At 38.8% G+C, this 13,702-nt stretch overlaps 1 protein-coding gene and 1 pseudogene across 1 annotated transcript; one reads left to right on the forward strand and one right to left on the reverse strand.

Annotated features, from left to right (window-relative positions):
- Positions 1-26: 26 nt before the first annotated feature.
- On the forward strand, positions 27-2,347 carry LOC101303571 (deoxyhypusine hydroxylase-like). The gene is made up of 7 exons (XM_004289869.1): positions 27-258; positions 658-791; positions 875-1,101; positions 1,188-1,326; positions 1,462-1,588; positions 1,755-1,873; positions 1,965-2,347. The coding sequence occupies exons 1-7, from the start codon at positions 78-80 to the stop codon at positions 1,995-1,997; spliced, it is 960 nt and encodes a 319-aa protein (XP_004289917.1). The 5' UTR covers positions 27-77; the 3' UTR covers positions 1,998-2,347.
- Positions 2,348-8,695: 6,348 nt separating this feature from the next.
- Positions 8,696-13,702, reverse strand: part of LOC101294238 — a 5,630-nt pseudogene continuing 623 nt past the window's right edge.

A 13,702-nucleotide genomic window follows, 5' to 3' on the forward strand; every position in this document is an offset into this window, starting at 1 on the left:
GCTTATAAATATGAGAGAGGAAAAAAGGTGGGAACTGCATCTTCTTCTTCTTCAGCTGGAGAATCTGATTCTGAGGCATGGGTTCGTTGATCGACGACGGCGCCGCCACCGCCACCGGGTTCGAGTCGTCGCCGGAGATGGTGAAGTTTCTATGCGAAAGATTGCTCGACCCGGCCCAGCCCATATCGGAGCGGTTTAGAGCGTTGTTCTCTCTCCGCAACCTCAAAGGCGCTGCCCCACGCAACGCCCTAATTACCGGTTCGTTCCCCACCTCGATTTTATCTAATTGATTTTCACCTCGATTTGGGCTTTTTGATTTTTCAATTGCAGTAGAAGTTAACTTATTAGTGTTTAGGTAGAACTTTGCAAGTGCTTGGTTTGTAAGCCAAATTCATTAGCTTCCAATTTCAGCTAATTTACTAGTTTGGATGAGTATCACTGTCTGATTAGGGACTGTGCCTCCATTACAAGGAAATTTATATTATTCAGTGAATATGAATTTATCGAAAACCAAGATCAGTACTGAACATGTTTTAAGCTGTGTGTGTTTTTTAATTCAAGTTACTGCCGAATCTTCCATGATTTTACCTTCATTACTGAACTGCTAGGTTATCATGAGTTTTCTAATTGTGCAATTGATGTGTTTTACCACTGCAGCAACAAGGGATTCTTCTAACTTGTTGGCGCATGAGGCTGCGTTTGCATTGGGTCAAATGCAAGACGCGGAAGCCATTCCTGCTTTGATTGCGGTTCTCAATGATTTCTCTCTGCATCCCATTGTTCGTCATGAGGTGGGTTTATATTACGTTCAGGTGTATGTACATTTCTCAGATTCTCATGATATGCTTATTCGTGTTTATTGCAAACTGTCCAGGCAGCGGAAGCTCTTGGTGCAATTGGTTTGGAGAGTAATGTTCCTCTTTTAAAGAATAGCCTGGCTTCGGATCCAGCTCAGGAGGTAAAAGAAACTTGTGAGTTGGCCCTTAATCGAATTGAGCAGTTGAAGAATGCTAGTAGTCAATCCATGGATGAAAAATCACCTTTTATGTCTGTGGATCCAGCTGCACCGGCTACTTCAGGTTCTTCTGTAAATCAGTTAAGGTGTGTGTGGTTGTAATCATCTATTGCTTACCTTCCTACCGTTTTTGCTGATATATTACATTTCTGACTTGAATTTATCATTTAAGGGAGGCTCTTCTGGACGAAAAAAAGAGTATGTATGAGCGGTATTCAGCTCTCTTTGCACTTCGGAATCATGGAGGTGATGAAGCTGTTACTGCTATTATAGATTCTTTGGGGTCCCAAAGTGCTCTCTTGCGGCACGAGGTTGGTTTATAATCTGTCTAAATGGAGTCTTGACTTAGTCTTTAATGGTCTTTCTTGTCATGTTTGATCTAAATTTGTTTTCACAAGAGGTTGGGTCTTTTCACCATAATAATATATATTTTCTGTTCTTGTCAGGTTGCTTATGTGTTGGGCCAATTACAAGATAAAGCTGCTTCAGCTGCTCTATCCAACATACTTATGGATAAAAATGAGCACCCAATGGTTAGACATGAGGCTGCTGAAGCTCTTGGTTCCATTGCAGGTATGCCTGCTATTGGCTACCGTGTTCTCCAAATATATCAGTAGTTCATTGCATTCAGTAATTCATTGCCAAAGCTCTGATTCTTAAAGTTTACTTGATAATAGCATCTTATAGCAAATGCTTCCAGTTTTCGTTTTGTAAAACTGAGCTTCTGGTTTGTGTGTAGATGAGCAAAGTGTATCCCTTCTCAAGGAATTTGCAATGGATCCTGAGTCTATCGTGTCTCAGAGCTGTGAAGTTGCTCTAAGCATGCTGGAATATGAAGGCTCAGGCAAATCATTTGAGGTATGCATATCAAACTATGATTCAATAGCTATGAAACAATGGATTTAGTGTGTCATCAGGAAAATGACTGAAGTCTATGTCTCATTTGCAGTACCTCTTCATGCAAGCTCCTCAAGTACAGTAGACAACAACATTGTGCTTTACTTGCGGAAGTGCCAGATTATTCGAGTTTTGATTCATGAGTATAAGCATGAAGTTGGGGAGAGGGAACAAACAGATTTTTTTTGCTTCGTCTAAGTCGAGTACCGTATTAAAACCCAAATGCTCATTGCTTGATGCGTTTACAATTTATGCTGTATTAGGTAACCTGCACCATATATGAATCAGAAATCAGATATCTTAGCACATGCTTCAAGTTCAAAGTATAGACACCAGTAGTAGATGGTTGTTATTCATGCTCAAATCTATTATTATCTCTGAACATTTGGAATTGCATGATGAGATTGTGAAAAATACAGCTCTTCAAGTTTCTACAGGAAGAACCTGAAAGTGTAGATGAGCACCTCCACCCTCACGGTCTCAGCACCTGACACCCAAAAGTTTAAACTGAGATGTTCATCGACACCCTCACGGTTTAGTGTATGGGTGTGCTTGTTAATAGCTAGCAAATTCAGGTACACCCGGGTTGAATGCTCAAGTTTTTGCAGCTCTAGAATGAAAAGTTGAAGCCTAGCTTGCACAGAATATAATCAACAATTGGCACCAAAAGAAGAAGAAAGAATTGTTTTATGTATCATACACGAATGGAATGCAGTTTAGTTTCCTTAATCGGCTTCGGTTTTGTTCTGTCACCTGCATCCGGGCAAATACCCGTGCATACGTGATAATCATCTTTTGTCAACTGTAATTAAGACTTAAGAGGTACATTTCTTGTTAAATTAATTGATCATGTATTGATACTTCCGTAAAATTATGTTTATTTGTTCCGACTGACATACAATACACAAGAAATTGACATAGAATTTGTATACGCATCTGACACCAAAGTGAGATCAAAGTTATAGCGACTACAGAAAGATTCCAGGACAGTAATCTGAGAACGTCATTCATGCTAAGAAGTTATCAGTCAAAAAGATATTTATATTCCAACTATGAAGTTAGTAGTCGCAACTTTATCTATGTTAAAAAGTTATCTATACTCGAGGAAGTTGAAACAGGTTCTACACACAGGTTGTATAGAAGACATGAATGAACCCATATAGGTGACACGTATTGAGCCGGTTGAGATAGCATTGTTAGTTCCCTCCAATACTTCTAATCAAGCAAACAGACAGTTGTATATGTGAGCAAGAAGGGTAATAATTTGTTCCAAGTGGATGTATGGAAAGGTGAATGCTGCAATGGTAAACCAACATTTAAATGACAGAAAGCCGATTATTCTGTTTTTCAATTTGGCCAAGTGCCATGTTCATTGTATGCACGCAGGGCATATGCTCATACTTTCCACAAGAGCGTCGTGTTCATGTAAGATGGGTGATGGCCAAACACGCATCAGTACTGAAATCTGAATTAACGTCATGATCCATGAACATGAAGCTCATGGCAATAGCAAAACTTACAGAAGATACAACTTCGTAAGTACTATAACCTTGCTACTTCAATTCATGCCAGAGAGGTAAAACCCCAAGATGTACGTCTTAATAATGTTTACTGGTAGAAACTATTACCGAGAAATGACAAGTGCAGGAGCACTTGGGCATAGAACACTCTTGAAAGGACTAGGGAGGTGCCGGATCATGTAATGGGGAGGTGCCTTTACATAAATTAATGCTTAAAATTAATATTCAACACATTTCTTCTAAAATGGAAGACATGATGCAAAAACCAAATGAATCTAGCTTCTGTCCAGCATCAAGATACCCAACAGACCCACGGATTGATGTCGACTCAATCTATACTGAGCTTCTGGTTTGTGTGTAGATGGCCAAATTGTATCAGTAGTTCCCTACTTCTCAAGGAATTTGCAATGAATCGATCCTGAGCCTATGGTGTCTCAGAGCTGTGAAGTTGCTCTAAGCATGCTGGAATTTGAAGGATCAGGTAAATCATTTGAGGTAAGCATATCAAACTATGATTCAAGGGCTACGAAACTCTGGATTTAGAGTGTCATCAGGAAAATGACTGGTCTATGTCTCATTTGCAGTACCTCTTCATGCAAGCTCCTCAAGTACAGTAGACAACAATAGTGTGATTTGTAGAATATTTTGTATATATTTACTTTCTTTGTATGTATGTGTAGGTTAAATATTATGTATAGGTGTAGAAATATTTTCATATTAGCACTACAATTGTATCTCTATATAAACCTCTTATATGGAGAAGAATAATACATTGAAGTATACCAAACCATATTGAATCCTTATTTTCTACTTGGCATCAGAACTTGCCAGGTTCGATCCTTTGAATTTACACCCAAAACATCACAAACCGCTGCGTACCAAAAACCCCACAAATCACACACAAATTCTCAAATCCCAAAACCAAAATCTGAATCTTGAATCACTCCACAAACAAATCGTTGCATACATCAAAATCATAATTCCCGAATCCTTGAAATCTCAAAAACCAAACCTCCAAAATGGCACACCGAATTAACTATCATACCACCGCACCATGTCGGTCTCCATGCAAACCAAATTCATGTGCGAACTCAAAATATCCGCTATGTGGAGTATTAGGTCATAGCAAGCAACGTTGCTTTGAAACAATTGGGTACCCGGATTGGTGGGATTTCACCCTGAAACCCCGAAAGAATCAAACAAAAGCTGTCATAACCACTACAGAGGATGACCAACCATCCAATGCCTCTAATGTTGCACAGTCAGGTATGAGTGGTAAGGTATCTATGAATAGGTCCTGGATTATTGATACAAGAGCATCAGATCACATGTGTAATGATCCTAGCCTCTTGGAAAAATTAAAACCTTCCTCTCAAAATATTGTTTCTACCGGTGATGGTACTCCAACTCCGGTTATCGGAGAAGGCTCTATTATCCTATCAAACACATTAACCCTTGATTCTGTATTAGTCGTCCCATCATTGTCATACAATCTCCTCTCAGTTGGCCAAATAATTCAAGAATTATCATGTATTGTCACCTTTTATCCGTCTTTCTGTGTGTTTCAGGACATTCTGACGCGGCAGATTTTGGGTTATGGATTGAGAAAAGGGAAATTGTACTATCTAGATCTGACAGAGACAAGAGAGAAACATATACAGTCTTTGGGTCAAGCTAATCAGGTCAATAGAGCTGAGAGTGCTAAGAAAGATGTGTGGCTTTGGCACCGCAAGTTGGGTCATTTAAACTTCGGTTATCTTAAGAAGCTGCAACCGCAATTATTTTCGGGTGTCGACTATTCAGATTTTCATTGTGACATATGTGAACTGGCCAAGAGCCATTGTATTTCATATTCACCAAGCCTAAATAAAAGTCATGTTCCATTTATGAAGATTCACTCTGACGTGTGGGGTCATGCAGAAATTCTCTCTCTGGCGTCTGGTATTTTGTGACGTTTATTAATGATTGTACTCGTACGACTTGAGTGTCTCTATTGAAGAACAAGAGCGATGTTTATTCTAGATTCAAAGAATTTCACAAGATGGTGTCCACACATAATTAACAGGTTGTTCAAGTTTTTCAATCTGACAATAGCGGAGAATATATTAATGGTCCTATGCAAGAGTTTATGAAGTTACATGGAATTCGACATCAGACTTCAAGTACTTATACTCCTCAGCAAAATGGATTGGCAGAGAGGAAAAATTGGCAGTTGCTTGAAGTTGTTCGTGCCTCTTTGTTTGGCATGAATGTACCTGTAGAATATTAGGGAGAAGCTGTGACATCTGCTGCCTATCTCATTAATCGTACCCCTTCTCGGGTTATTGAATGTCAAAACCCTCTACAACAGCTTCAGAAACTTCTCTTGATTCCTTAGTTGCCTAACTTGGAGCCTCGTGTATTTGGATGTACAGTGTATGTTCATATTCCAAAACAACAACGGAGTTTGATAACTCGATTGGCAAGTTGGGCATGATCGATATATATGCACCAACTTGAGGGGGAGTGTAGAATATTTTGTATATATTTACTTTCCTTGTATGTATAGGTTAAATATTATGTATAGGTGTAGGAAATATTTTCCTATTAGCACTACAATTGTATCTCTATATAAACCTCCTATATGGACAAGAATAATACATTGAAGTATACCAAATCATATTAAATCATTATTTTCTACTGATTTACTTGCGGAAGTGCCAGTTATTCAAGCATTGATTCATGCGTCTAAATCAAGTATATATCATAGTACAACCCAAATGCTCATTGCTTATAAAGTTTACAATTTATGTTGTATTAGGTAACCTGCACCAAAGTAGTACATACTTTAGAAAATTTCACAATAGTCTCATTTTCAACATTTTTTCCCTCATAGATCCACCCTAAATTTTTTACCTACATAAGTCCACCATTTGGTCCAAACCCATCCGTTTATTTTTTTCTATACCTAAATTACCCTCCCTCCTCTTTTTCCAAATCAGTTTCTCTCGTTCTCTCTCTCTCTCTCTCTCTCTCTCTCTCTCTCTCTCTCTCTCTCTCTCTCCTTTGATTATGATGCCAGTGCTGCTTCGAGACAAATTCCGGCAGGATCTCGATTGCTTCTCCGACGACGACGATGCTACCGCCTAGCCTTGACGATGACTTCCGGATCGACCGTCGACGATGCCTGCACGACGACCTCGGCCTCGATCTCGACTACATCTCCCTTAAAGTCATCACCAAACTGGCTCTTGAATATGATTGCAAATCTACCTGCATCGGAGGTCTCTCCCTCAGATCTATCAAACGGTGACGTCCTTCATCATCTCCGAGATCGAAGATCGAGGCAGGGCTCACCGAGATATGCACCACGACGACTCCATTCAAGTGCATTCGATCGAAGACAAGGAATTCCACTACTCATCATCGGCGGCGAACGAAGTTCGGAGCTCCGTCGAGGGAGAGACATCTTTTCTGTCATCGTCGACCGCCAGATCCAATCTCCAATTCTCACTTTTCTTGTTTGATTTCCTTTATGTTTTTTTGTTAATTCATGTATGTGTAAAGTTGTGGTGAATTATTTGATTAGTATTAGTAATGGTGAATGGAAAAGTATTGAAGAATATCATGCAGATTTTCCTTGTTTTTTGTTTGTTCCTGTATCTGTAAACTTGGTGGATTATTTGGTGAGTGTAGTTTTTAGTGCCGGCTATAGTAGTTTTTGGTACCGATAGTAGCTTTTGGTTTTTTATAGTAGTAGTTTTTGGTATCGGCGATAGTAATTTTTGGTGTCGGTAGTAGTAGCTTTTGGTGCCGGTAGTAGTAGATTTTAGTTTTTGTAGTAGTAGCTTTCGGTGCCGGCGGTAGCAGCCTTTGGTGTCGGTGGTAGTAGCTTTTGATATAAGCAGTAGTAGCTCTTGGTGCCGGTGGTAGTAGCTTTTGGTCCTTATAGTAGTAAGTAGTAGCTTTTGGTATCACCAGTAGTAGCTTTTGGTGCCGGTGGTAGTAGCTTTTGGTCCTTATAGTAGTAAGTAGTAGCTTTTGGTACCGCTGGTAGTAGCTTTTGGTATCACTGGTAGTAGCTTTTGGTATTGGTGGTAGTAGCTTTTGGTGCCGCTGGTAGTAGCTTTTGGTCCTTGTAGCAGTAGTTTTTGTTGCTAGCAATAGTAGCTTTTGTTGCTGACGGTAGTATCTTTTGATTCTGACAGTAGTAGCTTTTATTGCTGTCGGTAGTATCTTTTGTTGCTAGCGGTAGTATCTTTTGTTTATGTTGGTAGTAACTTTTAGCTATGACAGTAGTAGTTTTTGTTGGTGACGATAGTAGCTTTTGGTGCCAGCGGTAGTAGCTTTTGTTGCCGGCGGTAGTAATTTTTTATTGTCGCCGGATTCCTCCTCTGAAGTCAGTCGGAAAATTCATCTGAGGTCGGTCGGAAAATTCGCCGGAGACCTCGCCGGAGATCGGCCGGAGACTTTTCTGGAAAGAAGTGGTTGTTGACTTTTTACACAAGTGTCATTTTCGTAAATATAAGAGAGATAATCTAATTATATGGTTGGATGACAGTTTGTAATTTTGTTGAACTTTAATACCTAATATAGAACTCTATTTAAGCTTGGTAAACTTACGTGGGTAAAAATGTTTAGATGAAATTATATAAAAAAAATATTTTAAAATAGATTTATATGTAATTAGCCCTTTGTACCTTCGAAGTACCTATAGAGTATAGACACCAGTAGTAGAGTAGTAGATGGTTGTTATTCATGCTCAAATCTATTATTATCTCTGAACATTTTGGAAAAAGTGCATGATAAGATTCTGCAAGTGTCAAGGCTCTCCATTCTGGTGTATATGGTATTGACGAGTTGTATTATCACTCAGACACTCACTTGCTAATCAATCTCGAACATCTCGGTCTAGTATTTATAGCTCAAAATTTTATGGAAGTGTGTACCTCATATTGTCGAATGATCTTTAAGTTTGAGGATATTTGAAATTCATACGAACTAGTTTGATAAATTAGGTCAAACATTGAACAATAAAATGCAAAAGAACAAGCAAAAATTCAGCGAAGTAATATTTGTCCTGAAAGCAGTAATGATTGAGTTGAAAAGCAATACCAACAATGAATTTGTCTCTACACGGTCAAATCCATCAGACTCTAAAATTGACATTGCCATTAGTACTCACTCAAATCATGAGTAAGAAAAACATGAACTAAAAACAAGCCTAGCTAGCTAGCCGCACCACCAAGTGAAAAATGCAGCAATTTCAGATGCCACGCCCATCTTAGACACCATTAACGCCGTTTTCGAGTCCCAGCTCCACACTGTCTTCGGCAGTAGGCTGCTGCTTCTTGGTGTCTCCAGCCTTGTAGAAGAAGTACAAGATGAGCTGCAATGCCCCAAAGCACACCCAAACCCATTTGGCACCTGCAAACCACCAAAACACTCATCTCCATCACTATAACATCACATTTCACAATTTCTGCCCAATTTAACTAAACGTTTCCAAAGTCCAAACAGGGTTTTTGGTTTTTTTTTTTTTTCTTCATTTGGAATATAGTAAAATCTCAAATCTCAACTTTTTTTCACCTTTCATTAATACTCAAATCTAGTAACAAAAAAAAAAAATACAAACAAGGACATAATCAAGTAAAAACTTACAGCGACAAATGGGTCATGGCCGAGAAGCCCATAGACGAACCAGGAAGTGCCACACAAGAACACAAACCCTTGACAAGTAGGATGGCATGAACTCCACACTCTTCGTTTTCACCACAGTCCTCTGCACAATTTACCATTCATAACTACAGTAACTTTCCGAATTTACCACAACAGTATAAGCTGTAATCAGTTAAAACAAGAAGAAAAAGTTACCATGATGGAGAGAGGCGAGCCGTACATGACGATGGAGGAGATGGCGGCAGCGACACCGCAGAAGAGCTTCCTGGAGTTGCCGTGAAGGGCAAAAACGGAAACCAAAGCCACGACGGAGAAGACGGCCAGCACAAAATTGAAGAGGCCCATAATCTTGGCCTTCTCTTTCTTCGGAGCATAGGCGATGAAGACCAACACGTAGACGGACTCCATTACAGCGCCGGTGCCGTTAACGATACTCACCGGAATGTCATTGGACACAAACGGCAAGCCGTACCTGTTTGATCAAACAATCAGATAATCGGGGCCAGTTTATAGTTAAGCTAAAATTGGGGGCCGAAATCTAATTTCACGAAAATTATAATCATGTCACACAGAAACCATGACCGCCTTGCACGGGGATGAAAACGTAATTTTATCTGGTTTTAGTAACTAACAGACAGGACAGCTCTATCCGCAGAGGGGCAAAATGGTAAAATAGGCGGTGTTGCAGAGAGAGAGAGAGAGATGAGTACCAAGCAGAGAGGAGGCACTAGAGGAGAGTCATGACGTAAGGAATGCCGGAAAACTGCTCGGTGGTTCTGTTCTTGACGATCCTCTTGAATGTGATCCTGTGTATCAAAACCAGAAATCGTTCACAGATTTCAACATCAAAGCTAGCTTCAAGAAAATGAAGAAGAGAGAGAGAGACAGAGAGAGAGAGAGTGAGTGAGGAGGAAGTTGTGACATGAGAGAAGAAGGGGCGGGGTGGGGGTGTTTATGGAGAGAGAGAGAGAGAGAGAAGACAAACTAGTGAGTAGTGGAGTCTGTTGCAGAAAATTGTTGCAGGCAGCTAGGTACGTACTGCGCAATTTTTATTTTTTTGGGTAAAACAGTAACACTGTAAAAAGGTAGTCCAGCCACACCAAAAAAAATTAGGTTTTTGTATCATCCAAATATCAAAAAGAAAAAAAAGAGTTAAAGTTTCAGATAACCCAAAATCTTTTAAGATATTGTTTAATAATGTATTAATAATGTTTCTATTAAAGCTTATGTGTTAGCACAAGAACAACTCTGTTTTACCCCCCTATCTAAGGTTTTAAGATATTGTTGACTTTTGAATGTGGGATATGAAGGTTGTCCGGATCATTTAACATTGAATTAAATTCAATTTACCTTTATGAGGTTTAGAAGTAACTTCATGTTAATCCTTATACTTTCAATTTCATCAATTTATCCCTCAAACTTTTGAATTTTTCTCAACCGTGACCAATGTCCTATCTTCTGTCCAAATCAGACGTTAATTACTGACATAGACCCAATCTTATGAGTTAAATTACGTTTGTACTCGAAGTTTAAAAAATTTTCAACTTAGTTAGGGATAAAAAGGAATGATTTTTTAGTTTTTTTTCACTAGTTTTTTTGTTAAATGAAAATTTTAACCTTAACAGTGGGGCCCGTATTTAGAATTAATGGTCAATTCAAACAGAATATGGGAATTTGGTCACGGCAGACAGAAATTAAAGAGTTCAGGGGGTAAACTGATGAAATTAAAAATGTAGGGATTAACATGAAGTCACCCCCAAATCACAAGGAGGTAAACTGAATTTAATTCTTTAACATTTTAGATTTTATTATTTTAGAGATGTTGCGTGAAGGCTTAGGCCTATAGTTATGTCATTTCATTGTTTCAATTCAGTTTAGAGACTTGTATTTTATATGTTTGCGTTTTATCGATAGAATTTATATAAGAGACAAACCCCTAGAATTGAAAGAAGGCATCGCGTCCAAATTGAGGAGAAATAGGCAAAATGGCGAGCAGATTTGATAGAAAAACATAGCAAACGCGCGTAGATTTGAGAGGAAAACGGAGCAAGAGCGTGAATCAGATTTGGATTTGGCGCTGGGTATTTTAGGATTTCACAATTGTAAGCGAGTCATCCGCGTCTTCTTCGAGCGTTTCGGAAACCCAGATCTGAAAAAGCAGGTCGCGACCTGCTTATGAAAATTGAGGTTTTACGTCGTGATTTTTATAAAAACACGGGTTTGGAAAATTTACCAAACGGGCTGAAAGCCAAAACGTTAAAAATAAGCTAAAATTTTCGCGAAACCGCAATCCCACATGGAGCCTATGAATAATGGCTGGTAGACGAATATACATGTATTACTTTAATAAGAATAATATGTGTTATGTGGCGCATTGAAACAAAGAAGATCGAGCACCAAAAATAAACAATTTCACTAATTAAAAACTTAGCATTTCGAGTTGCATTGAAGTATCAATCAAACAATCACTTGCTAATTAATTTCGAACATCTCGGTTTAGTATTTATAGCTCAAAATTTTATGGAAATGGAGATGAGCACCTCCACCCTCATGGTCTCACCGGCCACCTCACACACGTACAACATAGATGTGATGAAAGTGCCATGCATAATAAATTTATGCGGGGAAGAGACTTGCTCGAGGAAAAAGAAACTAGGGCTATATGAAAGTGAAACAAATGAATGCCAACGGCGTCGTACTACGTGATCTTCAAGCTCAAGATACCAGTTTGAAATAATCCCAGTTTCTTGTGGTGTCACCAGTGACCCATTCCATTTGATCGACCTTTTCATAACAAAATCGTCAATAGTCAATACAGCGTATAGCTACACATGTATTGAAAATTTCGTGCCACAGTCAAACGTCATGTAATATATTCAGATACCGGTCCATTTTGATGCCTATAAAAACCCCTCTTACCCTCCTCCTCTTATTCATTCATTCCATTCCTTCAATCTTTGATATTTTCTTGCATACACAGAACTACAGAAGCACTAAACCAAAGCCAAAGAAAGCAAACTGATTAATTCTTTCCCCAGTAGTAGAAGAAATGAAGCTTTTCACGAGAATGGTCTTGGTGGCCGCAGTGGTGGTTGTTCTTATGAACATGGACTCAATTGACGCCTGCAGGGTCTTGAACACTAACGTTCAGCAAAAGGGTACTCTCAATCCTCACCAGATCTCTTCGATTATGAAACAAATGGTACAGAGGGGACTAAACTACGAGGGTACTACCGATCAAGGACTGCACTATGTTTCTAACCGAGGCATAATCTACGTTCCTTCAATTATCCGTCAAAGATTGCAGAAGGGGACAGTACCCTCTACCGGCGGTAATCCAGGCACTAACGTTCCCTGAAGATCCTGCTGGTTCCTTCCTCAACATATATGGTTCCAGCAAGTTTAGATAATCAGTTGTAAAAATTGTTTATGATCGAGCGCCTGATTAGTACACAACTTATACAAAGTAGGTATAGAGAAATTCATTGTTTCTTAATTTTAGGGCATGATCCATGTTATGTATAACGAACATGCATGCATCACTTGTAAGATATATATGAGCAAGAAATATATAGAATTATTCCATCATATATAGCTTAATTGTTTCAACTTTTTCTAGTAAATTTAAAAGTCATTTCCTTTATATATATTGGTCGCGACATGATCACTAGCCATACATCATTCGATCAGATTCAAAAACCTAAGGTGTTTGCTAACGAGTAACCTCATGAAAATGTTGATTAATTAGTGAAAACATATCAAATATGGATAATAATCGATCTAACTGTACGTGCACATATGAACAATGATGCATGCATTAAGGACTCGATTACTCGGACAATGATCTACCTAGCTTACTATACTTCTGCGTGTGATTTAACTTTACGAAGATTATTTTCTAAATTTTTACCACATGAATTGTTGTAGGGGCAATAGATCGAGGTGGTGAAAGAGGCTAGCTACTACTCCTTGAATTGAACCCTTTTGTTTTCACCTTGGCTCTACACTTGGCCTGAGGTGAACCCTAGCTATAGCCTATTCAAAATTCATTAGTTGCATGCCAAATTGCCAATTCAAGTCATAGAATAATAGATTTCAAAACAGGCAGGGTCTAGAACTTCCAAAATTGATAAAGCAATCCTTCCATCCCTTTTATGATCGATCCGGCCAGTTAGCAACATACGTTGTTAAAGACAGATTTGATTGCAAGAGTAATAATTAATCCTCTGTGCATAATGCAAAACATAAACAGATTAATCAAAAGTATATGCCCAAAATAATTCACATATTCATTTTATTCCATGTAAATTGTGTACGTAGCTAGATTACAACAATGAATTGATCGATAACATAACATTTATTTTACGTGTTATAGTATGTAACAATAAATTACTATAGCTAGTATTTGGAGCTAGTTTATTACCATTTTCCCAAGTCAATTGACTCATTTGTGCTGCATGCTTATGCCGGTTAGTAATGGAAACCTGAAGTTAGGGTACGCATATGGAGGAGATCACCTGCAAAGTTTCTTTGGTTAATGGTTGAAGCAGCATGACCACTCGTTGGAGGCGCAGGACCTGGTGTGTTGGTGCGCCCATTAGATCCACCGGGA

Source organism: Fragaria vesca, linkage group LG2 (assembly GCF_000184155.1).
Source record: "Fragaria vesca subsp. vesca linkage group LG2, FraVesHawaii_1.0, whole genome shotgun sequence".
NCBI classification, from domain to species: domain Eukaryota; kingdom Viridiplantae; phylum Streptophyta; class Magnoliopsida; order Rosales; family Rosaceae; genus Fragaria; species Fragaria vesca.

Excerpts from the sequence above, each read along its gene's own strand:
- LOC101303571 (XM_004289869.1), top strand. The coding sequence starts at position 78 with ATGGGTTCGTTGATCGACGACGGCGCCGCCACCGCCACCGGGTTCGAG. Across the intron at positions 1,102-1,187 it reads TCTTCTGTAAATCAGTTAAG|GGAGGCTCTTCTGGACGAAA; the intron begins GTGTGTGTGGTT and ends TTATCATTTAAG. Across the intron at positions 1,589-1,754 it reads AGCTCTTGGTTCCATTGCAG|ATGAGCAAAGTGTATCCCTT; the intron begins GTATGCCTGCTA and ends GTTTGTGTGTAG.